Source organism: Barbatula barbatula (assembly GCF_947034865.1).
Source record: "Barbatula barbatula genome assembly, chromosome: 17".
NCBI classification, from domain to species: Eukaryota; Metazoa; Chordata; class Actinopteri; order Cypriniformes; family Nemacheilidae; genus Barbatula; species Barbatula barbatula.
Window position 1 is genome coordinate 4,409,118 of NC_136780.1, and position 27,176 is coordinate 4,436,293.

A 27,176-nucleotide genomic window follows, 5' to 3' on the forward strand; every position below is an offset into this window, starting at 1 on the left:
TTTAAACTCAAGAATATTAAACTCAAATGAATACAGTCAACACACAATTTGCTGTAAAGAGATGGCGATACACTCTTTAAACGGATTAGCCAAAGTTAATCCAGAGAGGAGGAGGATCACACGTCTTGAAGGGTCTGATGTCTCCGTCAACAAACATCCATAATGTAAGGATCCTTCAAATTGACCTTATATCAAAACTAAATATCAACGCCTACATTCATAAGTAGCCGACTTCAAATAGAAGGATCATGTGCGATTGGCCTACTGAAAGATGCAAAAGGAAAACAAGTATAGTTTATAGACATGCGGCAACAGCTATTGTAAAACTGTAGATGACTGTGCTATATTAGATCACGTTTAATGTAAATTGTATATGTATAGATAATAGTTTGTAGTTATGCAATCACTTTTATGTGTAGTTGTTTTTTAAAGACGTGTTTAGGAACTGCGCAGAACTAATATGAGAAATTACTCCCTCTAGCGGCGGATAATGTACATTACACTAACAAACTGAGATGCCATATGGTGTAAAGGTCTTTATATTTTTAGTATTTTCCATTATTATAAACGTTGTAATGCTCATAATATTATCAGATGTACAACATTCTTTGTCGTAAGCAGTATTCTTTGATTCTAAAATAAAGATATGATCATCGTATTTTGGCATGTTTAAAGGATTATAGAGGACTGTAGCACAACACTGCACTTTACGGATGTGGGTTTATCTTGGAGAAACTCACTAGCGCAGAACCAGTGCAGACAAGTATCAGACCAAACCACATGTTGACACAGGAAGAGGTGCTTGTTTTTAACATGCAGTCTGCTTCTATCAGCTCTAGTTAAACAACACCGAGGAGCAATGCAGCTCAACAGAGGTAAGAACTCAAGTGTTCAATATGATCATAAATGTATTATTTTGATTTGAAGTGCATCCCTACTAAAGATCCTGTATTTTAAGTAGTGTAGTTTGTGATGACATTTTTTCAGCATTTTTATTTGAGTGTTTTGAGCTATTACAATATTAAGAAAGACCTGATGTTGTGCATCTATGCCGTGCATCCTCAAACAGAGATTATGTGAAATATTGATGATGTTGTACGGAAATGTTTAAAACATGTGGCAGTATATCAGATTTCTGTATGTGTCTACTAACATATATGATGTATATGAATACAAATGTATCAGAACGTTAAGTAAAGTTTCATATGAGACCTTGATGTATGATATACATCGAGTGTTTAGAGTTTTTTGTAGCAAAACTCGCACATCAGGATGTGGTTTCTCATTTTGGTTTCTGAAACTAGAGCGGTTTAAACCTTACACATACAACCATTCCTCCCTAAAAATTGTTATGCATAGTGAATATAAATGAAACCTATATCAAGTTATTAATAATAACATTCCATATTCTTTTTACAGCTCTCGTCTTCCTTTGCCTGGTGATTGCAGTAGGTAAGGCCTGTATATAATGCATGTCAACACTCCATGTCTCTCTAGGAGAACATTGCATTCGCAATGGTGTCATGCAGTACAAGCACTCGAGCCGCTAGATTACAGAGCACTTGAGACAGGACACATTTGAGAGGCAGAACAAGCAATAACTGAAAGACTAACTTCAGGCTATCGCTGAGGGCACTCAGAATAATAATAATAATAATAATAATAACACAAGACCGTAGTTCACTTTCCCTCTTGTCTCAGCTGCACAGACGGAACACAGGGTGACCTGTTATCTGGATGTTTTAACGCATCGCACACTCGAGGGCCCGTGCACTCACATCATTGTTCCTTCGGCCTGGACCGACAACAGTTTTAACTTACAAAGTTTGTCGGAGGATGACTTTGATGCTCTTGGGAAGATGAAGGGGAGGTATGTGTCATTTGAAAAGCATTTATTATTTGTACATACAGTTCAACTAATATGGAAATATGTATGTTCCGCAGAAACCCAACTCTGAAGATTTTACTTGGATTGACAGTCGAAGCATCAAGGTATGATAACAACGAATCAAGGAAAGCTTGTTTTGCTTCAGATCAAATCCAAATCAAATGGCAATTGACAACGACAATTCTTTTCAAACTGATAAAGAAAAGCTGAAGCTTAAAAAACAGCAGAAATCACAGAAATGATCGTGACAGGTCAAAAGGCTTTTTGTACTAATCTGGCATCGCCTGATTTCAAGTGATCTCTGACTAAGGTGCTGTTGTTTAGATTGGAGTTGATGTTCACTAGTGAGTCCAGTGTTGACAACTTCACCCACACTTCACTGAGTTACCTAAAGGAAAAAAGTTTTGATGGCCTGGACTTGACTTGGGTGAACGGCCCTAGTTCGGAATCTAGCAATACCACAGAGCTACTCGGACTCTTTCTGAAGGCAAGAATCATAATATCAGGCTGAACACCTTTTACGTTTTCTCTATAGCACATATGTGAACATTCATAGATAATACATAAACTTTTGTTTTGTCTGTAGAGTCTAAGAGAAGCGTTTGAGGAGGAGACACGTTCTTCTGATCGGACTCTGCTAGTTTCTTTGTCTCTATCACACCAGTATGGCGACAGCAATGCGGTCGGATGTGATGTGCGGGCACTTTTACAGTAAGTGTGAACATTGTAAATATATGCTTTTTGTAATCTAATGTGATCTATTGTAGTTATCTTGTGCTTCTCAGCTTCTGCTACTATCTTCTTATCTTTAGTTTGTCTCTTTACTTATATTTGCACTTGCATTGCTGGTTATATGGTCCTTATATAACTGGGTCAGTGACAGATGAAATCTTAAATCTTGAATCTTTTAACTTTCTTTTTTTGTCCCAAAAGGTATGTGGACTTCATCTCCCTTCTGCCTGCTCATCTAGAAAAGGATGGACCATACATTGTAAGTTGTTCAGATTAAAATTCCAGCACATGAAATTTAGCGGCATCTAGCGCTGAGGTTGCAAATTGCAACCACATGCTCACTCCACTCCTCAGTTTTAAAGCACTACGGTGCTGACACTGACGATTTCACTTTTTTACTAAATTTTCCCTGTAGAGCAGTTTGTCCGTTTAGGGCTACTGTAGAAACAACATGGCGAATTCCATGTAAGGGGACCCGCGGTGTATGTAGATAGAAATAGCTTATTCTAAGGTAATAAAAACATAATGCTTCATTATGTAAGGTCTTAATACACCTTTGAAGACATAATTTTGTTTATTATATTGCATTTCTGTCAATAGATACTCCCAAAAATTACACATTTGACCTTTAAAATGTTTTTTTTTAACCTAAACTAACCTCAAAATTATAGGGGAATCAGAGGTTTGTAAATGTATCAATGTTAGACCTCCAATCCCCTGTGTAACAATAAAGCAAAATGCTACAATTTGATTGGTTGTTACTTTGCTAAAGTTACTCTATCAGCAACGTGTATTTCGTTTATACAGAACAAAATAGTCCAGCACTGGCAGGATCAGCAGGTTGACCTGCAAAAGCTAAATCTAGCCTTGCCTGCTTTTCTACGGAGGTCAAGCAGACGACGTCACCATCATCCCAGAAATTATGACCATAACACAGAGGAAGGAAAGAAACATCACATCCACGGCTTGGGCTTAAACCTGGCCAATAGGGTAGATCGAATAAGTCATGACATTAAATATTAGCTCCTCAGGGATGGGTTGGACAAAATAATTTAATAATCCGAAACCCTTTCAGGTCTGTCTGGCTATAAAGAGCAGAGAGGAGTTCATTACCTTAAGAAGTCTCTCAGATGAACCCAGTCTTGTCAAGGAGGTGGGTATTTTAAAGCAGACACATAATATGTTTTATTTGGTATGTTATTATATTTTAATGGTATTCCTATTGATGTGCAGGTGTCGTGGTTGCTCCAGAAGGGCTTTGGTGGCGTAGGGGTTGTCTTCATAGATATGGATGGTTTCTTTGACACTGTATGTGACACCATCACTCAGGATGAAAGGGCGATTGTTGAATCAAAGATGATTATGCACCATGGGCGTAGAGTTCATGGGCTTGATGGGCATCATCATCATCATCACGGACGGAAACATCACCATAGTCACAGGGATCACCAATCTAATCTTTCCCATAGGAGCCATGATATCGGTCAGCATCATCATAGACATCGCCATCATCATCGCCATGGACGCCATGGACACCACGGTCATCATCACCATCATCATCGCCATCCAACTCCTCAATATGTAATGTCCACAGAGTGATAGCTGGGTTTAGAGTGACTACTAAGTTGCATATAAGTTTATAATCATAAATGTTGATGAGAGGCAGAAACAATCTTTAAATGTTTTGCAATTTGTACAATTAAGCCTTGCATATGAAAAGGATAATGTCACTTGTAAGCCCAAAGTAAAAAAAGCTTCAAAGTATATTTAACATTTTCTTATGATTATGCATTTTAAGTCAAATATGACCTAGACACGTTCATTGCTAGGTTTAATCATTTCTTATTTCTGGGAGCATTATGAAATAAATATATGTAATCTAAATTCTTTTGGCCAGATCAATTCTGTGAGAGTTTAATAACCTCTAAGGCTAATTCTATGACAAAAATTCCCAAAACAGGCCCAAAATAGACTGACTCTTCTGAGAGGGACGGCGCTCTGCTTTATGCACGAGGAGATATATGAGGCTATTACTTGAATGTCCTGGGGTTCCACCGATGCACACACACACACATCTGGTTCTCCGATTGCCTGTGACTCATAAGAGCAGTTGCACAGTGGGCATGTACAAGGACCTGCTGTTTCAGACTTTAATTGGTAGCACGCGGAGACGCAGGTAAATTGTAGCCGATTCTCTCCTTCTCTCTCTTCCTTAATAATGCTCTTCCTGCGTAATAGGTGGACGATTGCGATTAAGCATCCGTGTGGGGAGAATGTGCTTCACTGCATGGTATCATTTCAAATTAGATTTTGAGTCATGCCCCAAAGATTCACATGTCATTTATGCAATAAGGCATGAATGCCAATTATTTGCCCTCCTCTTTCTGCAAGACGTTTTATTTAAATTTCCTCTTTAAAAAGGTGACATCTTATTTAATCAATTCCCAAATGTGACCAGATGATCCATGTCTCACTTTGGGTAGCCTTGCATGAAAGTTCATGCCAGGACATTGTGGAATAAGCTAGCCAGCAGTTTAATTTCCTTGAGTTCCAAACTGGACAAACAAGCAGTTGACCATTGCTACGTTATTGTTCCATAAATAAACTGTTCGCATTCAGCCACACTTACAGTGCACAGAATACACAAGCCCAGGATCAGAAACGTATCAAATGACTGGACAGTGATCAACTAGTGTGATTAATCTTACAGATCTTCTGCTGAGACGATCTATTGTTTGACTTAATGAACGAGTTTACAGAACACACCACAATAAATCTCTGGCCAGCTGCTGGCCGTAACAAACCGTCTCTTGACGTTTCCCTTCACTGTTGGCTAATATTAATTTATGTCGTCTATTGTCTCACGTCCCGGGTCTGATTGCAAATAAATGTTCCATGAATTGCATTGGTAATTAATTTAGGCATAAAATTGCGATGCCTGCATTCGGTTAAAGGATGCCTAATGACTTAAAATCCAATTCGGCAAGCGGGCCGTGCATATAGTGTAAAATTAATTTAGTTGTCCGTTTGCTGCGATAAGAAAAAGGAAATTCCAAAAGAAACGGAATTGATCTCTAGCACAATGATGCTTTCAAGAACAAAGGTGACCTCCTTGATATACGGTTGAGGTGTTTTGTTTATTTGATCATTTTCAAATCTCTAACTTTGAGCATTAACAAAATGATAATAACTTTAGCTTTATTATTTAACCACAGAAAATGAATTTCAAAAATGACCATATATACAGGCTATTATTCCACAATCCCAAATTCTTTGTCTTAAAAGTCTTCGAAAAGTCTCTACAAAGTGACACCTGGCCACCTTTGTCCAGCTGTTCAGTGATACAGAATCCCTTCAGCTTCGAAATAACCGTGGATAGAGAGAAAACCCCATTGATGGAGAAAAATAGCTGGCTAAGCGCTTCCGTCTTTTTGTTGTCTTGTTTTCTATTGGTTCAAATGATTGGTATCATTGTTCACCAAATTTAGATGTTAGGGATATATTTTTCCAGCTAACACACAGGGTGGCTGTGGCTTTGTTCAGCAGCCGGACAGAAATGTAAATGGACAGCTGGGAATGTAAACTGTCTCTCGGGGGATCTCATTATTAACTGCATAAAGAGGTCAGTGCTCCTCTGCTCCAATGCCTGCTAATACTGTAACATGCTCCTAAGTACAGTATATACTGTATGTGCTGAATGGTTAATGAAATAGTCGGCTGATTTCTGTTATTGCATCAACCCCACAACTCAATTTGCTTAAAAACAATCATTAAAATGTCAATCCCTGTCTGCTCAGAGATTGTGTTTATATAGGTGCGTGTGCAAAAAATAGGTGAGTGAAGTTAGATAACATGTTTTTTTCGTTGTATGTTCCCGCATTCCCCGTTAACATATTTCACCAACAAGCTTATCTTACAAGAACACACATGCATAACACTGCCATCTGGCATCTCCCTTTATCTGCCAATCACAGCTTCATCTGACGATAGGCCTATATGAAAAACAACTTATACATTGTGACTGGCTGCACCCCCGTGAGTAAAAAATACAACACATGTCGGTGTCACATTTGCTTTTAAATTTGTTCACATGCATGTGCCTTTAAGGCCTATTTCTGCTAACAGGAGAATGTTTACCCGAAATTGCCCGCTAAACAAATTTCCATAGTTTCAATATTAAAGTTGTGGGCTTTTTGGTGAATGGCAGGGTTATATGTTGCTCGGACTGGTTTTTGGGGTTTGACAAGGTCTGAGCATTGCATAAAATTGAAGTTTTAAACATTTTTTCTCACTGGCATCGTCCAATTTGACCACTGGAGGGCACTGCGGATCTGCCAGTTCAACTTGAGAAAAGAGCTATTAGAAATGTCTCGTGTTTTCACAAAAGAAAGCAAACGCATATGAGCGTTTAGCACAACTTTTGACACTTACTGTTATAAAAGTTTGTTTGTCAAACGAGCCAGATGTGATCTCTACAGCGTGTGAGCTGCGTGTACGAGACGGTTCACAGAGAGAGACAGTCTTGGTAAATGTGCGCATCCCAGAGAGATGTCAAAGATGCAAATGTTGAAAACAGAAGGTAAAATCATGTAATGGCATAAAACATTCCTCAGAGAGTAATTTACAAGCAGGGATTTGAACAATGCCCAGGTTGTAGGGGGAAGGGACGTTCGCGCACTAATGTTGAAATATCTGAAAAGTAAGGGAGCGAAATCATTGATTAGACATATTCTGTCTATTTCATTTATTGCGTTTTCGTTTAAGGTTTTAATTTACTTTATATTGAACTATCCTTTTTTAATCTGTTTTATTTTGTCTGTGTGTTTTGTGTGCAACATTTAGCAAAAAGAAAGGTAGCCTACACCGGGCTTGACGGTTGTGGCTAGAAGGGATGCGGCTACGGCCGGAAGTGATGCAAAATCTCGCCAAAAAATGACATTAGCTAACGCCTACACCTACCCTAAACCTAACCTTACAATAATAATAACAAAAATTTACTGTTTAAATTATGCGGCATCCAAGTGTGCATACCCAGTTGAGGTAGCTGTATCCCTCCTATTCAAAAGCAGGCCTGACAGGAAGTAATCCACAGTCAATCAAAACAGGTTAAAATGCTTGAGTTTACATAGGCTATATTTTAATAATGATATAACCAAACAGTTATCCCGAATAAACTGATTTCTAAAGATATTTCTAAATTGCTGAGGCCTACATACTGGCGTGTACGTTTAACCTTGAGGGGTTAAGCTGTAAATAGATGAGTAATAAATAAATACGTTTTCATTCAGTCCACAGATGATTCACTCGTTCTCCACGTTCAATGTTTATCTGGATGATACGGCTTAACAGTTTTGTAGATATGGTTGGCATTATGTTTCAAATTTAGATGAAACAGACGCCATATTTACTTTGACGTGGACGTCAATGAAGGTGAGGAGCGGAAGAAGAGCATGTTATACTAGCCGACAAAACTTGAACATTCAGAAAATGTCTGAATTGTCATCGTAACGATCGACACGCAGGTAACCAAAAGTTTATCCCTCTCAACCTCATTTTGCTTCACGTCAAATTAAACGTGTCGTCTGCTCAAGATGAAGCCTATTTTCTTGCCTCCTAGAGGCAAGCATCGCACGCAAGCACGTTGCCACTCCAAATATTGACTTCAGGATGTCACACAATGCCAATCTGTGTGAATGCATGGATGGGTCTGTTGTGTCGTGTCTGTCTTCCATCTGTTTTTATGTGTGTGATGGAAAGAGAGACAATTCATTTGTGACATTACATACATATTTATGTTTCTGTGTGAGGAACAAAAGATGAGACTGTCAATGCTTATGCATTTAATTTTGACAGAGCCCATATGTGAGGTTGTTCCTGTTAGACACTTGAGATCTAAAACTCGGCTGCTTGCCGGGAGTGTCACGGCATAGTAAGACCATCTGAAAACTACTACAGAGAGAAACAGGAAGAACTTTATGTGATTTGTCTCGCAGGTAATATCTAAAACAATTGCATTTTAAGGACCGATGGGATCTACATGATACGAGAAGCACTCTTGCGTTAGAAACAGCTAGATGGAGTGTGACGGACTTGAACAGCAGGCATGTTTGTAGGTGCATTAGCTTCCATACACCGGTGGTAATGTGCACGCTCAGGATACCTGTCCTGGCTTGAGTTTCATCTGATTGGTCCAATGTTTTTAATTGGACATTGGTTGGACTATGTCTCACGTTATTGTGCATTTTAAAGTACAATATGAAAAATACTCTGATTATTTTCTTACTTATCCGTGCAACATTTCAGTCTAATATATACTGTATTTTAAACGGTTCCCTACATGACTAGTGATGTTGGTTTATTCCTATATTGAGATGAAATCAAATAAGACTGGGGTGGCTTGCTTGAGTTTGAGCTGAGAGGTTTCAGAAAAGTTTCTAGGCGATCATCATTCTAGTGCACTGGATAGACGTTATTTCTGACATTTTATGATTGTGTTCTTCGTGGCCACTAAGATTTGTTAAACTGACAAAGCTTATGCAGTCCGTTTAAAAAAATCGTTCTCCACTTTTTTTGAGGTGTCCGGGTGACCGCGGCTTATTGTGCATTCACACCTGGATAAGAAGTGAGAACATCTTTTAAGGGACCGAGTCATTTTCCCCTTCAGCAACAGTATCACAGGTCTGTCTATGAATACCTGGCTCGCATCAGGCTATTTAAAGATGACCAGGGCCAGCATTATGTTATGCACACGATGGCCACTGCTGGTACGGTAATGGTCCTTGCAGTTACAGTAATTTAATACTGTTTCGTATTTCATACTTTGTCATTTTATGTACTTGAGTTTCATAATTTAGAGTTTTGCTTATCACTGTTTATATGAGCATTTTAGGAGTGACGTTTTTGTTCATGTTGATTATGAAATCACACAAGCTTTGCAGACTACCTGTACTTTTGTTACTTTAAAGCTTGACAGCTTGACAGCTCCTGTTACTAGTTGTGTTTAGTAGGGGTCGTTTTATTATGGTAAATAACGGTTTTCATGTTCCACAGGTTACGAAAAAGTAATACAGATTACTAACAGAATGAGTATGTCATTTTTGAGTACTCTTAGAATAACTCTGAAACAAATAGTAAAATACTTGTAGTCTGTATCAGCAAACTTAGTTTGATTAGTTTCTGATCATTTTGATATGTGAGACTAGCAGGTGAGCCTGAGGGAACTCCGCATGCAAAGTTTGTATGTGGCCTCTTGGCCTGCTGATGTTTTGAACATACACCCCCCCAACGCACAATAATTTGTTTAGATGTTGATTTATGAACTAATTGCCTGTAATTGCTGCTTAGCACCACTATTAATCCATGACGTCTGGATCCAGGAGCACGTTAGCCTGGATTCGTATAATGAAGTAATTAGTTAAATTATATAAGAAGTAAAAGAAAAGAGAGGGAGAGAAAGGCGAGGGGGGGTACGTTTTCTGAAAAAGAGAAACACTTAACCGTGATGAGGAGAAAGAGTAAGAAAGAAAGCGAATGCCAGCGTGAGAGATATTTTGCTTGTGTATGAACCTCCACTTGAACTCATTTCCTGGTGCTTTGCGCATCTTGGTGAAACAGTAAATGAGTTCTTTCTGTACCTCATTCTAAACCTTCTCTTTCCTGTGTGTTTTCAGGCCTTACCCACCCAGTCTATCTTGTCTCTCGTATGTTGCATTGTCTGCCGGCATTGTCACTGTTATTAGCCTTGTGGATTGCTTCAGGGGGTATGTGCAAGCTCGGGGGAGAAGGAGCCAGGCTGGATAATTAGTTTTTCCTCAATGCCAGACGAGCGCACCACTACTGTCGCATGCTGGAAACAGGAAGTGCCTAGATTGTCAAGGCAACAGCAGTCTGGCTTCCAGAGAAGCCGCATTCCTGCACAGCCTTTCCCTCAAACCATCAAAATAGTGACAGGACAACGGCTGCGGTCTCGATGGAGGTAACAGATTGCTGTCATTATGTTCTGTCAGGCACTTTATTGCAGAAATATCTTTATGAGAGGCAGTGGGAACTGTCGGAACCGAAGGTGTTGGCACGTGCCGCTGTCTAACTCATTTCTAATGGAGTTTAAATAGCACGCAGGATAAGATAACAGCCAGTAGAACTGCTTTATTGGAAGTACCTCGGGTCATCATCAGCCATCAAAGATAGATCTGTTTAATATTGAATTACCGACTGATGGGCATGGCTTCATAATTGTCCCGAACATTTATTAGTATGGGAGCCTCTCGCTTTCATCCAGTGTGTCTTTTGGGCGCTGTCTGTGTTTTGATGACAGTGTTTCAAAACTAAGTAGAGGACGATGATGATGGCTAGTTTTGTAATTGGTTCTGTTGCCACGGGACACGTAAATGCTAATAAGCAGGACGGACACACTCATGAGCAGCGCCCCAACAAATCCAAGGAAAAGGCCGTAAAGCAGATGCCACACTGTGTCAAGTAGTTGACGTTGAGGCGGTGGTGCAGGATGCCTTTTTACCTCTAAATCCACATCTTTCCATGTCAATCCTTTGGCTGTCAACCAATGAGTAAAAAGAAGAGTTAGAACGATGTATTGCCAAGTTATAGATGCTTCAGATAACTATTTCTTCTGCATATATGTGCAGTTCTGAAGCTTAGGATTATTAACCAATAGAGATCTGTTTTGATATTACAGTCAATAAGGGATCATTAAGGTAAACTGCTCAGGTGGCTTGTTTTGTTTCGACTTTGTTAATGTTTTTAAAGAAACTTTCGGTAACACTTTAAACAATAAGTTACTTTCCTGTGGCTCAGTGGTAAGAGCATAGTGCTAGAAATGCCACGATCATGGGTTCGATCAAAAGGATTGCACATACTTAGAAACAAATGTATAGTTTAATGCATTGTAAGTCGCTTTGGATAAAAGCGTCTGCCAAATGCATAAATTTCAAATTTCAATTCAGTTATTCATGTTAGTTCATGGTGTATTAACTAATGTAAACAGTCAAAACTTTTATACTACTTGTATTAGTAAATGCTGAAATGAGCATATTAATAAATGCTGTTTTATTAGTTTTCATTGTTAGTTCGTGTTAGCTGATTTCTTCACTCAAAACAGTATATTTACTTCATTTTTCTCATAGGTCATTAGGGTACTTGCTGAGGTCTCTCACCCTCTTTTGCTGAGTACTGTAGGACCTCCTGTTGGCCATCTTTATCCTCAAGGTCTGATTGGTCCTTCTCTTGTTGGGCGGCCATTTTGCTAACAAGCTCATGGTATCCTTCTACATATCTCTGCATTGCAAGATTTTTATCCTGGTTGATGTTCTTAGCCACCTCTGCAAGAGAGAGCACATCCAAATGCTGCATTTATTCCTTGTATTTAGCCTTGATGTAAATCTCAGCACAGGATTAATGTAAACTGGTTTGTTAATATAATTTCTAGAAACTGTGGGCAATTCCACCTGCTTTTTGTTTGTGGCAATCATTTTATATTCATACAACAGGCAACGCACATTAGCAAATCAAACACACAGTAATGGCCTCCGTGAACACCTTGAGTCTGCCAGACCCTATCAATTTACCAAGTATAACGAAGCCAGAACAACTGAAGGAGACACGCATGCTGGAGCATAAGGATGCCGTTTATCTAATTTGCTGTTGCCAAGTGGCTACTCCTCATCATAGCCCATTTATAGGCCTGCAATTAAAGCTCTTTCATTTCAGCGTTGCGTGTTTCAGCTTCTGTGTTTGCAGAGGAATTGCTTTTATTTTCGGCGACGCATTGCTGTGACTGAAGGATGTTCTTGGGCCGTCAAGCCTGTCATTTTCCCCCTCTTTCTCTCTGTTTATCTATTTCTCTCTCTCCTCTTAACGGAGATGATGAAAGGAACAGATGGCATGCAGCGAATCTGGTGTCAGCTCCAGCGAGCCTGCTGTCAGATCATTTGCACCTCCTCGCATCCGATGCCATTCGACTGCGGCGTCGCGTGCAAACCGGACTGCAGTCGCTGCCAGAGGAGTGACAGGGTGCAAACGCGTCCCATCAGAAATGTATAAAAATAACATAATGCTCTGCTGAACTTCATCTTTTGGATGGAAGCGTAAGATGGATTGCTCTGAATTAGCTGGATGCTTCAGTGGTGTGCAAAAACGACAGGAGAGATAATGAAAAGCTTTATCGCTTTCACCCAGACGACTTTCTTTTCTGTTTCTGACAATCTTATTTGTTGTCTAATGGAGATGTTGAGGTGGTTTTTGAGGGTGTATGTTGCTATGGTATTGTTGGGGTTGGCAAAAAGGTTTACCAAATAGAATGTGATGTGCAGGTACAACCCATGTCATGTGTTGTGTTTTGTGTGTGTGTGTCTTTAGCTCACCTAAGGCAATGTCAGTCCTGCCTATCTTTTGCAGGGCGCGAGACAGCCTGTCGCTGTATATCTGCCTGCCATGAGTCTGCAGCCAGTCCTTGAGCACCGATCGACAGGGGGTCTCCTGGTCTGACAATCACACACACAACATAGCAAACATGGTCCGGACAATTCAGGCAGCAAAAGAGAAAACAGCTTTTGAATTGTTCAGGCCATTAAGCAATTTAATCACGTCTCAATGCCTCGATAGGTTTCATTTCTAATTAGAATTAGTTTGGTTGAGATGTATGTTGAGTGGACCGCTCAACTCTACATGAATAGACTGATAAGTGTGCGTTCTTTTACGGTCGTAATAAATAAATAGACTTGGTAGCAGATGAGTTCTTCTTTGTGCACACAATGAGTCACGCCAAAGACCATTCTGCATTACTGGTACTAGACTTCATCAGCCTTATTTAAAAATAAGCATTAGTCTTTGAAAAGCCGTCCCATTTTTGTGAAGAATGTACCTGTATTTCTTGGTCTCCTTGAGTGTAATTGTAGCTGGTTCCTTTCTGAAGACAGACGATCCAGGCGTTGGAAGATGCTCTCCTCGACGTGAGAGAGATCAGAGATGAGCTCCTCACACTCACGCACTGTCAGGAGGCTTACCAGACGCTCAAGCTGGTGAAGGCCAATGTCCTCTGCCACTGTGGCATATAAGAAAAGTTAGATATGACCCACTGCAACCCGATAACAGAGATATGAAGTACATACCACAAAGCATTGCGGCAACAATATTCCTTTTAAAATTTAAAATATGTTCATTGGAAGATTAAGTTATCCTTAAGACTTCAATTAATTGCTTAGTGTTTTGGTATAAAGTGGATATCCAAGTGTTTGAAAAGTAGAGTTCACCAAAAATCTTTTATCACCTTCATGTCATTCCAAACCTGTATGACTTGCTTTTCTCTGCAGAGCACAAAAGATGTTTTGAAGAACGTTGGTAACCAAACAGCCTTGATCCCCACTGACTTTTGTTGTATGGACAGAAAATCATATATATATTTCAGAACATACAGGTTCTGAACCACACGAAAGTGAATAAAAGATCAAATTGTTCATTTTGGGTGAACCCCTATCCCTTGAATTCTTAACCAGTATTAGTTTTAGCTTAATTTTCAGTAAGTCACTTTTAAATTATTTTTGTTTGTTTAACATAAGGCTGAGTTTTACTGTAGCTTCTTTCCAATTCTTTAATCTTTTCTTGTTTTCAAAAGTCTGGTCATTTTCTTATCTGTTTGTTTTTAAGTCGACATTTCAGTTTAGTTTTATGTTTGCCCTGTCCTGTAAATGTATTTTTTCTTTATTTTCTCATTTTGAGTTTAATCTAATGATAGCAGCGCTGGGTTCAACCCCATCTTCATCTCTAGCACATTCACAGACATTCAGTGAATATATTCAGTGTTGTCTTTTTTTGCACATAGCACCGGTGCTTCAAAGGTTTAAAGTTTTGCAGCACAGGCCAACCTACAGTTGTAGTATACGTATCCGTCTGTTATCATCTTTAAAAAAAGAAAGGTTAGGTCATGACATAAATAGACAGGTCTCTGAAAAAGGACATTAAGGTTATACAAATGGATAAATTAGGGCCCTATCATTTTTTAGTTTTTACCAAATTAGTTTTTTCCCTTAAAAATACTTCAGTTCTGTTTTTTTCAATGCTTACTTCACAGTAGTAAATGGATTTGCCCATAAAAAAACTGTATTACTACATTAAACTGCATATACTATAGCGTTTACTACAGTTTATACATTAGTTACAAGTTAATTATGTTATCTTCTGGTTCAAATTAAGTAGACCTTTATTTTGGCGGGTGATCGTGGAGACGCTTGAGCTTCAGTGTGTTTGACTTGTGTATGTGTACTTGTCCTAATATAGTAAGATCACGTTGTAATATGTTAAAGTGTGCAAGTCATTCAGTAGAATTCTGCTTTCATGATTCTTCCATGTTTTCCCACATCGCGCCGATCATACGGCTCTAGATCAATGGACTCGATGCAGCCAGGAAACAAGTTTTAATTGCAAAAACGAAATAAAAATGAAAATAAATGCGTCCTTAGTTAACCTCCCACACGTTCAACCACACCGACAAACGCACTTTACACAAACAAGCAGCTCTGTCTAATGCACCTGCCAAACTGTATCGCACGACTGATACACTATTAAATGTATTCATAGCACAGACCCACACATATATGTCACACTGTACAGCCCTGTACATACTGTATGCACACAAACAAGCACGGTCATGTTTTAAAGTTATGAGTTATGTGTACCTATATCAGGCCTGACAGTCTTTCTGACAGCCGTGATGACTGCAGCTGATATCATTCTTTGAGGAATGTATAGAACAGCTGTGAATGGAAAGAGAGCGTCAGACGCGGCGACACAGGGAAGAAGTGTAATCAATTAACAGGGATGTGCGATAGGAGTGACATTTCCCCCTTCCAGTACTGTCACCTTCAGTGAATAAACTGTCCTCTAGTGTCATTTCTTTTTTCTCAGACGGAAGCTATGTGTATTTTTGTCATTTGTGAACAATGTAACCGCTTACCTGTGTCTTCAGCGAGACCCGGGCTGAGGAGAAAGATGAAGATGAGCATCAGTGTCTGCATTGTAACTGAAATTCTATTTTTGTGTATTTTTAAATCACCTTCATGTTTTGAGCTCACAGCGCGTGAAACTTGAAACTAAACATCATCTGTTCTCTGGACAAATTTGGGCAGCTTCTGCTAAAGGAACAGCCAGTGCTGGAGGGTATGATCATCATAGCCTGAATTAGTCAAGGTTCTTGGAAAGGACATCTTCAGTTACTCAGTTACTTCAGTTCATTCTTTCGTTCCCTCTTATTTTGAGTTAATAATCATGAATGTAGATTTAGCAGAAGCAATGTTTTTGCTCAAAAGACGTGTTGACACCACTAGTCAATATTTTTGTGTTTGATCTGTTTGATTTGCCAATGGCTGACAAAACTATTGAATTAAGTATCCTAAAGAGATTCTTGTAGTCATCTGTAAATTAAATATAAGTATAAATTGTAAAAAACCATAACTTTGTATCCTGAAATCATGTTTTGGACATTGAATTGATTGAATGAAACCTTTGTATGTCTGCCATGGTTTCCTGGTGTTGTTTGATGTGTAATAACAGGCAGAGAAATGGGGTGTAGGTGGCCTGAGAGTTTCCGGGTGTGAGATAGCTTGCATCACCATATCTCAAAATCTGTGCAGAGTTTTGACTAGACTTTTGGGTCGCTGGGTCTCTGTTTTTTGGCAAGCGTCTTGGTACATCTGCCAGTTAAATGTGAGCATTGGTCAACCTTTAGTGACGTGAAGTTTTGGTAAAGTTTCATATTTACATTTAAACGCTGGCTGCAGTTAATAGTGAACAACTCAACTGTAGCTTCTGGCAAGCTAAAACAAAGCAATACTAAAAACCAAATTACAGAGAAATAAATTAAGGGCAAGTACTTCAAAAGGTTAGAAATGCATGAAGGAGTTTTAAAGTGCTATATTAACATACTCCTCGTGGATGCAAAATAGGCGAGCACTGTGCTTTGGCGTAATGAGGTGATTTACAGTGTGTTTCTCTAAGATAAAGTGATTTAATGTTAAAATAATCAAATATAAAAACGTATTTCACTCTCCGTAGTGGCATTTGGAGTGTCGCTGTATTTGATATTAATAAGAAATCATCGTTTCTTACAAAATGTCTTGTTGACCTTCAGTCTCTCCTGTTGCCAAATCTGAACTTATTTTACATTTTATTTAAGGAGAGAAAATATCATTTATGTTTGTATAATGTGCAGTGCTATCCAGTTTTGTGTGAGATTCATGCCTTTGCAGTTGTTATCCAGGATATCGATCGTGTCTAAACATGATTTAACATTAAAAAACAAGAGGGTGTTTTGCTGTGAGTAAGAAGCTACAGGCTTAACCTCGGGGCGATACTTTGTAACTTTGTATATATTTTTGATTTAAGAGGCACAACCGAACATGTCTATTCCAAGAGAGAATCATTTACTAGAAACAACACAAGCAATTCTGTTGAAGTCTTAGTTTCTTTGCGTTGGCAGGAATGTTGATGAACTTTATAGCCCTTTTGTAGAGCGGCGGGTTGCTTGAAATGCACTGGCATTATTGCAAGCTCAGTTCACCTCTGTGTGGCTTTGTGTTGGATATTATCCAGGCTTAAAAGCTATCTTCTCGAACCTTACCAGAAAAGTGCAAAGTGCAGGTCACAGAGAGAATATATGGGGGACTAATTGCGATTTAAAAACAACAACAAATGCCAGGGGAGCGAGTAAGGGTTGTTTTATTATCACTGTTTATTGTCAGGATTAAGCAATTCACACAAAACACATCACACACACACTTTGAAAAGTAACTTTATTAGTGTGGGTTGAGACCACCATACATAATGAATCCTGACGGGCGCGTTGAATATAATTTATGTGTTTTTGGCATGCCTCTGCAGTCTTCGAAGGGCAGGGAGAGGTTCGTTGCTTTACATAGATGTTAAGATATAGCGAACTTCAAAGCATAGGTTTGGGATAGCAAAAAAGGAGCTTGACGTTCAGTGTTTAGCGTGTAACTGTCACAGGCTGCGTTGATCCAAGCATCCATCCAAGCACCCAAACAAATTACACTACAAGTGCAAACTAGTCATGCATACTTGATAAATTGTGTGTTTGCTCATGATGCTGTTCTTGCATTTCAGCTTGTGTTCAAATTTCTGTCAATGCAGCCCCACGTCTAAAACACTTTTTTCAAAATGTCAGGTTGCTGGAGATGAGGAGATATTACCATGTTTCCTAAACTTCACACCACTGAAATCTGATTGGACAGCTACACAGACTCCGGTGGAATGAAGGATAGAATTCATGGAGAAAACAGAGAGCAGATCCTCATAAGACAAAGTAGGGCAGCACTTTCATACCTGTATGCAGTGTGACAAAAACACAATGTTATTTAACATCATTACCATTTCTAATGGACGATTCAAATAGTCGATTTAAATTGAGTTTAAATTGCAAACTAGTTGTTATGGTGCCAATTTGATTTGGCAGGCACTGGATATTCCAGTATTTGAGGGCTGTTGTTGCTGTGAAAGTCTGAGAGCGTGTGAGATTATATATCCTGTGACTCTGCCTCTCCCTTGAGCGAGCCCAAACCTGTCTCTCCTTCTGTGCCTGTAGGTCATAGAGGTAAGAGGGCCTACATGTTTGATTTTGACTAACATTGTAACTTAACCCCAGCCGCCCCCCTGTAACCGTCCCCCTCTGGGCAAGGAGTTGGGGGTTTCCCAAGTGTTTTGATATTCAAGTGGTCTGATACATAGTTACTTTAAGTTTAAGAACAATCTATAGGTTTCCCTATAATCAAATTAGAACACGTTTTATAGTCACGTAGAAAGGGTTTGAAATCGTCTGTAATGAAAAAAAGCTTTAAACACAATTCGATTTTCCCAGGATGCTTGTCCTAATAAATCTTACGTACCTTGGTGTTGAGACACTCACCTTTTTGTTGATGCTGTTAGATCCAAACCCATTTCTAAAACATCTAAACAAAAGCAAAACAAACAAAAAAAAAAGAGAAGAAAAATATAAATCGTCAAAACTTGCAAGACTCGAGCCTTTAGTTTGGAAAAAGGTGAGTAACTTAAGGAAATGTCTATAGTTGGTCCTTGTGGTGCAGGTGTGAGGAGCTACAGTGTGATCCTCTGTCTCAGGTCTGTCTTTATTTGCCTACCTGCTTCAGGTAGCACCACTTCACCAGCAGACAGCGACCAATAGGAAGAAGCCTTTTTTTGTTAACCGCACCCCTCTCAATCATAAATCTGAACCACACCTTGTGCCTCTAACTCACTGTGTGTGTTATAAATTTGAATAAAAGAATTTAAGCTCATGTGTTACTTTTCCAGGTGTTTAACAGGTAAATAAGTATCTTATATTTATAATAAATAAAGCGAATTCATCTGATAAAACAAAACTAGCGAGGTGAAGCGCCCCAGAACCTGTACATTTTTTATGAAAACATTAATAACATAATATTTATTTGTGTTTTTTTACAGATGTCTGGAGCAAGTTTCTCCTCATACTGTCTTTATTGCGAGTCGTGTTGTTATATGACCATTGCTCTGAGTTCAAAATTGAATCTACTTCTGACACGACACGCGGCCGCAGATGTTCATGTTAGTGACGGTAACTTCCTCGCACATTGAATCATAGACAAGTGCAGCACTAAAACCTGGCATGTTCAAAATGCATGTTTTCTTGTTACAATTTGCTGTGGACTCAAGTCTGGACAGGAGCAGGAATGCCCCACCCCTCCTGTGATTTCTTTAGGCATTCTGAGTGAAGACTTGTGGGTAAAAGCCAGTGGGGGTTTGACTGATTATAGATCTGATGGAATTCCTGAGGACTGATTCTCACAGTCACCTGGGAACGCAACTCAATGTTTGTTTAGCAGCAACTTTGTCACATGCTGACGTGGTTTCTTTGGCCTAATTTGCAGAATATAATGGGACGGGTAGAGAACCGACGAGAAGAATGTATATTATCTACCACTGTAAAGGCCTGCAGGAATGTAAATGCCAGGTTTATAGTTTGACCCAATCCACTTTCAGTAGTAAAGTATGGCATCTTCTGTATTTCAAAAGGACAGTAAGAATCATACGTTGTATACGTCTGGGTTCACGTTCACCACAAGACTGTCATCATCTACTATCTTATTGTATATTCTGGTATGAATCTCTAGAATATACAAAGCTGTCTGAGCATGCAGTCCTCAAACATTCTCTCTCTGTTCTCGAACACAGGAAAACTACACCAGAGGGGGAGGTTTGGGATCCCATCAGATAAGATCCCTGTTGCAGGTGTGTCATGCTGAGCATTGTGTGTGTAAGATTTGTGTACGTGTATCTTAAAGCACATCACCCCACTGACGTATTTCAAGAGTTGAATTTTTCCATATCCCGGCATCTCTGGAAGTTTTTGCTCACGGCTACATGTAAACCTTCATATCTGATTTTACAGGGTAGTCCATGTATGTACAGTAGCCACATGATGTGATTCGAAACGTAAACAAATCTTAACAATGTACAAATGTCTTTGCATTATAACAAAACAAATCAAGACACCTGTAACATTTCAGTAAGTCTGGGACTAGGAGTAAACCCTGTCCGGGAAACCGCCCCATAGTCTTCATGCCCTGAAAACTGTTGAAGCGTTCTTAAACTTTGCACCTGGTCAGAATGGTTGAGAGGGATAAAAGAAACAGGCCTCTTTCTCTCCAAGAAATCTGGGGTTGAATTGACCTGAGTCAAACAGTGGCAGAAAACAAAAGGCGCATGAATGAATGGTTAAAGGCAAACATCCTGCCTGCAGCATGGGAGTCACAAGCTCTCCTTTAAAGCCTTTTAATTCTATGTTTGACAGTTTTAGATGTCACACACTCTGTCTCCAGGAGTTGAAGCATGAAATAGGTACACAGGACAGTGTGCATGATCTGAGAAAAAAAACAAATGTTGCGAAGCTATATATAAGCATTTTAGCTCCATGCCAAAAATCCTGCATCATTTGCAAAACTGTACACTTGGCATATTTTCCTCCAGCTTTCCTAAACTGGAAAGCTTTTTACCGTATTGTAGAAATTTCCATCTGTTTTGTACTCATTGGCTGCTTTCATTCATTATTTGGTCCAGATTGACCAATGTTTATTATGTTATATAAATTTCGTTTTCTAATGAAATAAATTAATATGTTTGCAAAGTTATATTTTTATCTACAAAATCAATTTCAAATATTGAAGCATATATCTTCAGAATAAAATTCGTAACTTTTGACTGGTAGTGTGTATGCACATCTCTGGCTAGTGGATAATAATATAGCTTCATAGTTTATTTAATTTATATTGATATTTATTTATATTAATATTTCATTGAATAATAATTGTGTTAAATAAACAATTTGTTGAATGAGTCGTGTAACTTTTGCCAAGTAACCGTTCTTCTACTGGAAAAATAACACTGGCTAGTCATACTTTTAACATGCTAGCTAATTTACGTGTTATTTCTTTTACTTGTTGTTAGATATAATATTCAAGGTCTCTATTCTTTGCGATGTGTACGGGATGTTAAGTTTGGTCCACAAATGCAGTAACATTTGTTTACGTTGTTGCTTTCAAACCATCTGTATATAAATATACATCATATATCCTGTGAGTGTGACATTTTATTTCATTTCGAGTTACATTTAGCAAAGGACCAGTATGTTTATTTTCATAAATCTGAGAATGTGCATGTCTAATTGACAGCTAAGAAAAAATGCCGTCTATATGAGAGCATTTAGCAAGAGAATGGGACGGCAGTAGTCACAGAGCAACTTTATTGGCAATTTTGTGTGACGCTGCCCTTTCAGCGGTGAGGAAAGAAATGACCTATTGCTCAATAAACCAAGCAAGTGTAATACATCTGGCTGTATTATTTTGAAACGTCAGGTCAGAGCGGAGTTACGGCTTTGAGGCATGACCCCCATAGAAACACATGCACTCATACATAGAGGTGCTGGGTTACAGTAGCCTCTTCCCTGTAGGCAGCAAATCTGTCTTAACGCGCCCAGGAATGCATTCATTCTTTCTTTTCCTCTTGTGTGTGTGTGTGTGTGTTTTCAAGAATCCCAGATCTTTCTCTCCTTCCATCTATCTCTAAATCTTCCTTTTCTGTTCCCTCTCTCGTGAGAGCAGAAGTACTGATCAGTTTAAAGAGTCCCGTCTCCCCCCATCTCTGACTCATGCGTGGAGGAATGCAGGCTGTGTATTGTGGTTCTCAACTTTGCTCCTGGTTATAATACGGCGCAGGTTCAGTTGAAGCATCTAAGATATCTGAAAGCCACGATTAGTAAGTATCCATGCACAGTTGCACATTCACACTGTTAAGACACATTAACCTGTGATTGTTTATAAAAATGCTTTGGATTAAATGGAAAAGTGTATGGAACCTAAAGGAAGTGCATTCATTTCTGCATCTTTCTTTTCTTCAGACCTGACGGGAATGCGAAGACATGTTGCCCACGTCTGTTCTGACTTGCCTGAACTGGAATGCGGCAGCCATGTGATGTACTTTCATGTCAGTGCAAATTGACAGTGAAGACTGACATTATTTGACATCATAAATATTACATTCTCAGTTTGGATGCAAATTTGAGGCGTCGCCTTTAGAATATGAATAGGCCATCTTCCCTCATTTTACAGCAACAACCCAAAATGATGAAAAAAAATGAAAAAACGGAAGCATGCAGTTGGAGGAATTATTATTCTAGAGGATTAAAGTGATAGTTCACCCAAAAATGAAGAAAGTAAGTCATACAGGTTTGAAATGACAAGATGGTGAGTAAATGATGACAACATTTTTATTTCTGGGTGAACAATCCCTTAAAAGTGCATTGCTTATCACATTTAGACAACATTTTACCAGTTTGCATTTTGTGCTGCGAACAGGTCCTCATGGTCGCCAGCGTCAGCTACTGTACAGAACCTATATACACTACACACATACCTACAAAATTACTTTGCTTTATATTTTATGCTCTCACACTCTGTTGGCATCTTTTATGCAGGATCGAATTGGATGCACGTACATTTGCATCGCGTTTTGTGCGAATGTCCTGAACATCTCATGCTTGCAGTCCCTTTCATCAGACATGAGAAACCAGTGCTTTTCCGCCCCTCTTGCTGGCACGCTGTAATTAAAAGCTGGGTAATAACAGTGGAGGGCTTCCATCCCAGCGGGCCATCATCAAAATGCTCTTTTCTCTCAGCCTCACTTTTGGCCCAATCAACACATTAGTACCGACTCACTGACTCACTGCGGGCGCTTCAGACTAGGGAACTCTAAAGTGTAGTTGTTCCGAACGGTCTGTCTGCAGTACAGGCCAACTACTTGAAAAAAGTTGAGGTTGTGAACTCCAGCTGTTGTTGTACCCCTTTGTATGTTCATGGTTGTCTCTTATAGACGCTGCTTGTTCAAATACATAATGCATAGATGAACGAACGTGTCCTAGTCAGGGGTAGTTGGACTTGTATTTAGTGTTGCAGAAGATACGTCCCTATGTAAGGCAGATTAACCTGCCAAAATCACCCCACCCACTTTTAGTGTTACCCTCCTTGAGCTTGTGCATGCCTGCCTGGAAGTCGAATTCCTGGTGTTTGTAAAACTCTTTGGATCTCTTGTCGTCGTCTCTATGGAAACTCAAACCATGCCAAGAAAGAACAGCTGGAGGGCCTGATTTGAACAGAGTGCAGTTCTCTGTGGACGAGACAGCGCACGCTTCGCACAGGTTGCAGGTGAAGCATCGGCCCCAGAAATGCAGCTTTAAGCCACATGAATTTGGGGGCCTTGTGTTTCAAGTGACGGTGAATTTTTAACAACATCTTTAAATCCATGGGTATATTGCATAGTTCAAATTTATTGCTTTTCATTGCTGGAAGCTGAAGTTGTTTTTCTAAGTTAAGATGTTTTTGATCAGAGACAGTGAAATGGACAGCTAGAACTGGGGCTCTCTGTTCCACTGGTTGGGTGTTAATAAAACTCAGTGTCTTGTGGCCCAGACCTCCCAGACCTCAGGGAAATTAGGATATGAGGATTCGACAATATAAAGTCGATTTTCAGGGTGTGTCTTTGACCCTGGAGCCTTGTAGTTTTCTTGGGGCTTTAATACTAATACAATAGATACTCTTGGAGACCAGTGCTATTTTCAGACGATGCAAAGCTTTTTTTCCAGCACTTCGGATATTTCAAGTCATAAGCCGAGAGCAAATACTACTACAGTATTACATTTGCATAGACTTGAGAAGTGTAGAAAATTATAGCACTTAGTATTTCAATGGCTTTTATTTTCACGTCTGTCTGTGTGTTCATACAGACGACTGCATGTAATGACATTTACAGTGTTAAGAAGAAAGTTACATTTATTTTATACCAAGCAGATGTGGTCACAAGGCTAAGAAGGAACCATGAGCTGTAAATGAATCCTAAACTTGCAAAGGTACCGTCACAGGTCATCTTTGAGGCTGTCAAATATTTTGTAGTAATGTGTTGGATTTTTCAAGTTTTATTAGAGCTTGTCGTGGATTGATGTTTATGTTCAGTAAGTAGTTGAAAAGTGAATGATCTCCATAACTTGTCACCTCAGTTCTGAAGGTTTATTTTGCCCTTTGAGGGACAGTTTACCCAAATATGTTAATGATGTTTGTTCTCTCTTTTCTGTGGTACCCAAAAATTATATGTTGAGAAATGGCTGTGGTTTTGTGCCTATACAGTGGAAGTCAAATTTTGTTTGTTTATCAGCAATCTTCTTTTGTGTTCTGCAGAAGACAGAAATTCAAACTGGTTTGGAATAAAAATTATTAATTGTTTCATTTTTGTTTTCGTATAAACAGAGGCACACTGTGGGGATAGCTTTGATGACGCAGAAGAAAAGGAATCTCAAATAAATTCAGTGAAAGTGTAAAGATTTCAATGCAATGTGTGTGGTATGTGTGCTGATGACTTGGGTTGTTCTCATTCCAGGTGTGCCGAACTGATCCGCTTTACGACTTTTGTTCACCGCTAGATCCAGGATTGTGTCGGAGTGAGCCTTTGTATATAGAGTAAAGAGCATATAGAGTAAGTGGTATAGCTTGAACAGACACTGCAGTGGTCTAGAAGAATGACTTACAGAACTCTGCGATATCTATGTTATGGGATTATCTGTTTAATCCTGTCAGTGCTTCATCCAAGTTTACTTTAACAGTAATTTAAGAAGAGATGAGCCCAGATCAGCCGGCAAAGTCAATTTTTTTCATTTTTCATGCTTTTTCACCATCCTATTCCCATTTTCTTCCACGTCACTCAAGACTGTAAAATCCCTCCTTTTCCCCAAGCAATAGAGTATGCTTTACAAGTTCAATGTGCTAGGTTTTGTTGAGGATCAGAGTAAGACATGTCATGTATGTGAATCATTTAAATTGTATGCTTGTTCATTCACATTTAACAGCGCATAGCGTTGTCAAAGAACAGAAGAGTTATTATCATACAATATTTTTCATTATACACTTATAGTAAATGATTTAATAATGGGAAGTTTTGGAATGGAATGGAATAAAATGATTTAACATTCTCTAAACAATAGAGTATATATCTGTGAAGGTCAGTCAAGGTAAATTGATGGTTTTTAATCTTTTCCAGTCTACTTCTGAATTGTTCCTTATCTCCATGAAACATTAGCTCAACAGCGAGGCTGTGAAAATATGATCCCAGCCCCCAGCTTTACATAGTTATTTCATGCCAAAAGGGTTGGGTAAAGCTGGCGGGAAAAGTAAATTATGAATCTACCTCAGATTCCATTTCCCCCCTTCTGGTAAATCTGACGGTTTATCTGGAAAGAGAGTAACAGAACCAGCAGACGTACAGACGTACAGTTGCCCAACGCTAGTTTCATCACCATGGAAGATATATAGAGAGATGCATATTTTAAGTCTATAAGGAAATCTGACTCGGCATGATTAAAAGCTGAAAGCCCAGTACTTACACATGCTCGAGTAGTGTGTTCAGACAGTGTTGTGATGTTTTTTTACTGATTCAGTTTTCGTTTCAAGCATTCTGTGGATGTCTTTAGTCAGCGAGATGGTGCATCATATACGATTTCAGCTGTCTGTGTTTGATGGGTCGGACGTTGTGGAATATGGAGACCTTTTTTTCCAAAGCCCAAAACAGCGACGGCGACATTGACAGGGTTATCATTTTCGGCTTTAATAGCCCCCAGCGCTACCAAAAACATCCTCTTGATAAATAAGTTGGCTGTCCCTGGGCAGATGCTTCAGACGTGCCCATGACAAGAAATGACTGGGATATTACAAAAGCCCGTGATCCAGAACCAGCAGTCGCCATTTAGCGAGGCAGGGAGCCGGGCGATGAGTGACAGGTGAAAATGTTCACACAAGCTTTCGGAACGGCGCTTCGACAAATTAGTTTGGCACACCATAATCGACACAATAAGGGGGCTTGCAGCAGGAATAAATATTTGCAGGGGTAAATATCTGAGACTGATGCTGCCTGTAGCTCTTTACAACATTTAAATTAGAGGCAGTGCATCAAAGTTTGATCAAAATCTCCAGCAGCCAGACAAGTTCTTATTGAGTCGAGACGTATGAATCTTTGCAAACACAACGCGTATCGGCGTTTATGGTTCGATGAAATGTGGAGAAATTAAAGCCATTTTTTCATTGATAAAGTGATTAACCTCATAGCGACAGATGAATGTGTTTGAATATGTAGAGTGACATAAGTACCAAATTGAAGCTAGCCGCTTTACGCTTTGACTTTTTGCAAAATACATTGATGTATACGACGCCAAAGGAAAAATTTAATCAATTTCCGAGGTACTCTCAGATCAGTGCATTTTGCTAAATCTTCCTACCCCTATTTTGCATCATGGTGGAATTTTCCGTGAGGTGTGGAATGTGGACAGGACGGGACTTGCTTTGCGTTCTGTGCTGTCTTTGGAAACCTACTTGTTCAAACCAACTCCGTTTTACAGCTTTTGAATGGGCCGCACCTCTGCTGAGAGCAGGTCTGAGACCTCAGAGCCGTGCTTTCATATAATTTAATGAGAGCCCTAATGATCTGTGCTTCTATTTACACCAGCCCAGATTAATAACCAAAGTTTATGCATTTGCATTGTAGTGAGACAATGAAAACAAACCTTATATAGAATGTGACATAAATCCCACAATGCAGTGTAAAGCCCGGCATGCCGTAACCTTACACAGTAGACGGTATTTGATTATCAGATTATACAGATTATCAAACAGAGGGCTCGGCAAACGGATTTAAAGGACGGTCCCTTGCTAGATTTCAATTCAAGTGCTAAAAGATGTCAGTCAAAGCTTTTTATTATCACGAGTATAAATGTAGAATTTGTTCTTTGAATTTCACAACAATCAAATCACAAAAACATGAACCGCTCATTAGACAGATAGCAGAGGAGTGAAATCAATACAGTTTATTGATCAAACCGTGCAGACCCTTGTAATCTTCAGTAGCAATAAGAAAACACAACAATCCCAGAGAAAGTATTCACACTAATTTAAGTCTTAACAGAAAGAAT

At 39.2% G+C, this 27,176-nt stretch overlaps 2 protein-coding genes across 3 annotated transcripts; one reads left to right on the forward strand and one right to left on the reverse strand.

The window, feature by feature from the left end:
- Window positions 1-97: 97 nt before the first annotated feature.
- Window positions 98-11,694, forward strand: LOC306906222 (chitotriosidase-1). Of its 2 annotated transcripts, XM_079477423.1 has the most exons (13): window positions 103-164; window positions 482-533; window positions 676-875; window positions 1,420-1,452; window positions 1,702-1,870; window positions 1,945-1,992; window positions 2,213-2,375; window positions 2,475-2,599; window positions 2,822-2,879; window positions 3,428-3,610; window positions 3,696-3,773; window positions 3,854-4,201; window positions 10,291-11,694. In XM_079477423.1, the coding sequence occupies exons 3-13, from the start codon at window positions 860-862 to the stop codon at window positions 10,357-10,359; spliced, it is 1,290 nt and encodes a 429-aa protein (XP_079333549.1). In that variant the 5' UTR covers window positions 103-164; window positions 482-533; window positions 676-859; the 3' UTR covers window positions 10,360-11,694. The 2 variants fall into 2 exon arrangements, with proteins under 2 accessions (XP_079333550.1, XP_079333549.1); XM_079477424.1 differs by lacking the exons at window positions 482-533; window positions 10,291-11,694 and having other exon boundaries at window positions 98-164; window positions 834-875; window positions 3,854-5,445.
- Window positions 11,695-11,764: 70 nt separating this feature from the next.
- Window positions 11,765-15,645, reverse strand: tmdd1 (transmembrane and death domain 1; the record flags this gene model as incomplete). The annotated part of the gene is made up of 4 exons (XM_079478227.1): window positions 11,765-11,955; window positions 12,997-13,116; window positions 13,497-13,676; window positions 15,585-15,645. 4 exons carry the CDS (start codon window positions 15,643-15,645, stop codon window positions 11,765-11,767), a joined length of 552 nt encoding a protein of 183 aa, XP_079334353.1.
- Between the last annotated feature and the right edge of the window lie 11,531 nt (window positions 15,646-27,176).